At 39.7% G+C, this 6,171-nt stretch overlaps 1 protein-coding gene across 1 annotated transcript in view; it reads right to left on the reverse strand.

Moving 5' to 3' along the window:
• Positions 1 to 6,171, reverse strand: part of SDAD1 (SDA1 domain containing 1) — a gene marked incomplete at its 5' end in the record, with an annotated part of 16,794 nt that overhangs the window by 10,336 nt on the left and 287 nt on the right. Inside the window, 8 exons of the mRNA XM_009575075.1 lie at positions 539 to 608; positions 1,089 to 1,190; positions 1,990 to 2,064; positions 2,986 to 3,043; positions 4,474 to 4,574; positions 4,664 to 4,735; positions 5,496 to 5,606; positions 5,775 to 5,873. Of these exons, the coding sequence (XP_009573370.1) occupies positions 539 to 608; positions 1,089 to 1,190; positions 1,990 to 2,064; positions 2,986 to 3,043; positions 4,474 to 4,574; positions 4,664 to 4,735; positions 5,496 to 5,606; positions 5,775 to 5,873 (688 nt within the window). The remainder of the gene's footprint in view (positions 1 to 538; positions 609 to 1,088; positions 1,191 to 1,989; positions 2,065 to 2,985; positions 3,044 to 4,473; positions 4,575 to 4,663; positions 4,736 to 5,495; positions 5,607 to 5,774; positions 5,874 to 6,171) is intronic.

The raw sequence follows: 6,171 nt of genomic DNA on the forward strand, positions 1-6,171 counted from the left end.
AGCCTAAATTCCACAACATCATAAGCATGGGGTCAGTATTTAAAGCTGGATTTTTTAAGATATCTTTTGGTTTCATCTGAAAAACAAAATCCCCACTGGTTCACTAGATCAGACTAAGACCAAGTCAAGTGATATTAGACGAACATCAGACTAGTAATAGAAACACATTTTTGAAGGGGGTAAGCCAAAGAACCTATAGTAGATACACTACTCCCTGTTCACACAAATTATGACCTTCACACATACAAGACAGAGGTTAAGAGCCACGTCCTGATCTGTAGCAACCTGAATCGGATGATGTAATATTGCTCCTTCCTTGTCTGACTATCTGCAAGTGTTCCACTACAACAAGCACGACAGGACCGATCTCACTTTTTTGAAGTGCTGAGAAACTCTAGGATAAAGCACACTACAAGTATAACATTGTCACATTTGTATCTACTTGACACTTACATTCTCCTTGCAAAGTTGTGTCTAAGCTTCAGTGTCTGGGATAAACGTATAACTTGAAAGAAGACAAAATACAATGCATGCTTACCTTGGGGATCATGAATCAAGTGAATAGCAGAAAAGTTGAACACTTCTGGCTTGCTCTTCTTCTTCTGTTTCTGCATGGCAAAAAGAGTAAAAGAGACTTTTTTTTCTTTCCATGAAAAAGCTGCAAGTGCTTCCATTTCAGGCTGCTGTTAAAAGCTGCTATTTACCATTCTTGTCTTCAAAAAGAGGTGCTTTATCAAGTAAGCTATCACTCTTTTCAACCACATAGGGTTTTCCATGACCTGACCTAAGAAGCAACAGGACCTGCATTAAAAAGTTGCTTATGAAGACACCATATACTTTAAAGTAGGGGACCACACAAAGGGTACCCAGAGCAGAACTAATCCACAACTGAGACACTAAGTCTGTTTCAAAACAGCTGTCTTCCAAGCATACGTGGCATATGCTTGGCCAATGGATGCCAGAACGCTTGAGGACCTTTACCTAGAAGAGATGACAAAAGGTAACTAAGATGACAGGGGCAACAACAAGATTTCTGCGCTTGAAGGATTAAGCTGAAGTGCTGGCATGTCGGACACCACTCTCCTCACCTTGAGAACCTTCATGGCTTTTTCCAGTTTCTTCTTGCGCTTGCTGGTTTTCTTGTTAGTTGCATACCGCGTCATCAGATCTCTGGCTGTGGGAACATCATCCTTGAGAAAAAAATGCAAGGAGAATAAGACTCAGGTGACATCAGGCCTCAAATGGCAATCAGAGAAACAAAAAGCATCGATGTTTTTCAGGATCATATATTTGAAAACCCTCCCTCTTCATAACTTCATCGTACAGAAGTACTAGCATTTAAAATCCCGATTCCATAAAACTAGCCACCTACCTACATGCAAGAGAGATGACGAACACTTAACAGCACATCAACACAGTAGTTTTACTGTGTTAATTAGAGAGTATTGTTCAGTCACAGACAAATGATGACATCCTGTATTAGGAGGTTATAGACTGAAATCCTGTTAGGTTATCAGTCTTCTCAAGGTAACTGAATTATGTTCGTTTGTATGTAAATAGCAAGTGGAGCACAAAAGGGAAAACTGAAGACAAAACGAACAGCTAAAAAATTAAACCAGCACCAATACACCAGGTGAAAGCCTCTTCCCACAACTCTACATTACACAACTAGCAATTCATATCTTCATGAACCAGGCTGACCAGCCCCTGCTTAGGTCTTCCAAATGAATTGTTTCCTTCGCAAGGAGAAGAGGAAAGCAAATGAGCTCTTAGCATTAGTCTTTAGACGGACAGCAAAGGCATCCTGCTATCAGAGCCAGCTGCAAAAACACTGAACTTCATTGTGAAGCGTAGAAACATCTGGAGGAAACAAGTTGGAAAACTAAGTAACACAGAGGCAGACAGACTGGCAGAGCCAAGGTCACTAGGATGACAGACCTATTAAGAGTTTGAAGAATTGAGAGGAGAAGATTTAATCACAACACCCACCTCAGATTCTGAGTCACTGTCTTGTTTCTCATCTTCATCTCTCCCAAGAAAGAACTTCAAACTTGCAACTAATATCTGAAAAGCAAAGTAAGTTTATGTAGGACAGGACAAGCTGATGAGTATTTACAACAGCCCTACATCCACATCTGAGGTTATGCAAAGATTCTCCCAATTTTTATAGGCATGGATATGAACAGAAAGCAAAACAAATCACAGACTGAAAGCTGCAGGTGTTTTACAGACACAGTCAATTTTTGCTGTCAGTCCTCAACAGTCAGAGGCACACTAAGAGTCAGAAAGCAGCTGGGCTTCCACAATGCCTGGAGCAAGTTTTAAGATGCGAATTCTCTTCCTGTCATTCTGCAAAGCAATTTCAATCTAATTGCTCCATGCCAACATCATCAGGAGCTCCTGCACAGCTGATACCTGAGACAGTGCTCAGAACTCCAAACTTTTATTAGTTTACATGGGTTTGTTGGTGAGGGTTTTTTTGTTAGTTTTGGTTGGTTGGTTTTTATTGAATAGAACAGCTTTTGGACCTTCATAGTGGAATATCTTGTCTCAAACCATAATACAAGTTTTTAAAACCTCCAGCACTGCAGAACTGACACAGATGACAGAAGGCTTAAGATTCACTCAAGCCCCAGGCAGGATAGAAGCTCTCTTCACAATTCACAAGTGAAAGCCTTATCGTGCTGATTATAAGGAGGTGATATTCTGACAGTCTCTTTTGAGCAGCAGTGGAAAGTACACCTACCCTCCCCACACCAGCCTGCACTTGTTACAACACAAGCTTCCAATTCTGCTGCTCTGTATCTGTACAAAGAGCCAAATGCCACCTCCTCCCACAACACAGCATTTTGAAAATAAAACAAGCAGAAGACAAATCATCAGTGAAGCTCGCTAGCAACTATAGTACCGAAATGAAAAGTTGCGTCCACAGGAACAACATAGCTTAGGTAACATCCAGTTTCATCAAGTGATTTCTGTTCTCACCTTTGTCACCTTGGAAAAGCAGGCAGTTGTAATGACATTTACCGTTTTGGCATCATTCCTGGAATAAAGCAAAACATTACCTTTTACTTCAAGTTTGGCAATTTTAAGTCATTCTCAGAAAATTAAGTATCATGAAACGTGACTCCTAACAGTCAGGAAGTTTCATTAGAATCAAATTTCTCAATGCTCCACGTAGATTTGCAAATAAAGAAGTTAAGCTTCTGTCATTTTCTTTTATTCTTCTAACATAGCAGTAGCTTCATCTAAATAAACAGACACTTGCATTCCATCTAGTTCACGCTGTGACTGAAGGAAGAGAAAGAATAATCTCCAGTAAATAACTGAAGACAGGTTACCACTTTTTCTCACTGATAAAAAGAAAATAAACCCCCTGGCAGATTTAAAAAAAAAAAAAAAAAATCAGTGCAGAATTGTAACTTTTATTAGAAAATTGACTGGATAGTTGAGCTGAACTATGCTCTAAAACTAAGGATTTAAAAGAAACGAAGCTGCAGGAATTAATTTGATTTTATACTAAGTCTCACATACGTACAAACCTTACTAAAACTGCAGAAGTCTTTACCTTCCAGCAACATTATTTTTCAGCAGTCCTTGTTTTCCCTCCCTTGTCATAATCTATTCTAATCTATTTTGGAGATATGTAAGCAGCAAACACACTGCTAATCAGTGGTATCACTTGTTGCATTTGTATCTCTCTATACAGTTCATTTCTGTGCAAGAACCAGAAAGAGCAAAGGAGTTACAAGCTGAACAGCTTAAAAGTCTTTAACATGTTTTTACAGTCAAGAAACAAGCAGGAGTGAACAGACTACCACCCTCTCATGCAATTTACTGCTTGGTAACATCTGCTTTGGCATTTTGTTAACACAACAGAAGAATTCAGCAACATATTAGGTACAAGAGAGCAACTGACAGTACTCGGTGCGCTTTTACGCCTTTCAATACTTATCTAGGCAACAATTTTTCAGGATACTATCTACTAAAAATAGGAGCTATATTTTAGCTTCACAAAAAACCACCAAAACTCAAAGCACCCATTAGATCACTCTTCTAGAATGAACTCACAGACTTAAGTGAACAAGAAAAGAAAAAACCAAACCCAAAATTCCTCTTTCCACTGTACACGACAAACTCTATGTCAGTATTAGCAGCTTTTATGTGCAGAAGCTCAATAAAGCGAGCTGCACACAGATTCTGTTTCAGATGCAGTACATACAATTTACATACTGGTTTCAACTAAAAAGTCAAAGATTCAACCTAAATAACTCTGAGAGTTCATGCAAGACAATATTTCTTCCCAGCTAAATTACATTCCACAAAACACAGCCCCGCTGGAACACAAAGAATATAAACATATTAAAGTCACAGCCCCCCCCCAGCATTACATTTTGCACTACATGCCGCTAGTGATATCAGGACAGCTGCACCATAATAAATGGGGAATCGATACGAGCCTGCCAGACCTACCAAATATTCCTTCTGTAAAGTTCAATCATCACGTCCAGAGATATCTTTGCAGCGGTGGGATTGCTGTCTCTCAACATAGTATACATGAAGTTCTGCAGCGTCTGAGAAAAAAGTTCGGAAACATTTATTTTAAGTTTTCCACAATATCAAGAGGTTAAATGGAAGTACATCTGAAAGCAAAAATACTTACTGTGTTTACTTTATTGTTTTTGTGTTTAGCATTGACATTCTTGATGTCCGACACAATGTGAGTATACAAAGTCTGTAAGTGGAGAGATCATAACGAGTAACCTATGCAAGTCATGCAGACAGCAATGCAGATACTATTCCCCCAAAGTCTCCAAGTGAAAACGAGAGACCAAACCGATCACCGAGAACATTATTTTCCCTTTTAAGTTACAGTTGGAAAAACAACAAGAAGTTATTCTGTAAAGTCTTAAGTATGCTTAATTTGTATGTATTTGAAAAGCATACTTAATTTACTGTACAAACCAGCAAGGCAGTAAAATGAACGGCATTAAGTACGGCTTTAAGAAGTCCCACCCCCTTTCATTTGGGCACATTCTGATGGCCAGTTAAATAATTCTGGTGGCAGAAAGCAAGTATTTTCACTTTTACAGCAGAAAACCTGAAATATGGCTTTAACTAGCAGCTGGTTTGGTTTTGGTTGTTTTACTCAGAAGTTCACACAAAGAATTCAGTAAAGCTTGCTCTGACAGCAACATGTTTATGGTTTTCACCTGCAGACACATCCAAGGTGCTCAATTCCAACTGCAGGACAGGCCCACAGCCTGCAATAGCATGGCAGAGATGGATACAGCAGCATGCTTCATTACTAATCTAACATATAGATCGAGTCTTGCCTCTGGCACTGTCAATTGCTGAAAAAGTAGAGCTATTTTAAACTTTCTTGTTTTGTTACCAAGTAAAGGAGAACAGCTGCCTGCCAGCGCTGCATTACTTCCGACAAGTTAGTCAAAACCCACTGGAAATCAAGACCGATTTTTGCAAGCATAGCTTACTGTTCGTAGAAGCTTATCATGACACCGCAGCAGTTGAAAGAAGAGCTCCAGCAAACTCGTTGGATTTATTAGATTCTTATTTCTTAACAAGATCAAAGCCTTACAGAACGTCTGCAAGAGAAAAACAGGGAATCAGAGGCAAAATTTTGTAATACCCCCCACTTTCCATCTTTATTAAAAAATTAAAAAACAAAGCGTAAGCTCTAATCTCACACATAAAGGGCGTATTTTCACCACAGGACACAGTCTGCCCAAAACGCCCTTCGGTGCGGTTCTTACCATGCGCAGGTCTGCGTCCAGGACCGTATGGTGGTAGGAGAGCAGCTCCTTCAGCTGCTGGGGAAAGCTGGCCATGTGTTCTGGGTAGCAGTGGGCCACCTGGGTAGAGACAGACCCAGCTGACATCTCTAGTGAAAACCTGGGGTCACCTTGTAACCCTGGGAACGTGTGAGATATTACAAGCAACCAGTAAAATTATAATCATTCGTATAGTAACAATTTAACATACACACTGAAAAGTAAGCTATTATCAGTGCCCAAATGTAAGAGGTATGGTGCAATTCAAAAATCCTCTTAAAAAACCATACCAAACGCTCAGAAGAAAAACTTGTGTTCCTGGAAACGGATGATACTGCTGCAGAAATCTTGGTCAACGTGCAGTTTTACAGCAACTCCA

This window comes from Fulmarus glacialis, unplaced genomic scaffold (genome assembly GCF_000690835.1).
Source record: "Fulmarus glacialis isolate BGI_N327 unplaced genomic scaffold, ASM69083v1 scaffold3873, whole genome shotgun sequence".
NCBI lineage: Eukaryota > Metazoa > Chordata > Aves > Procellariiformes > Procellariidae > Fulmarus > Fulmarus glacialis.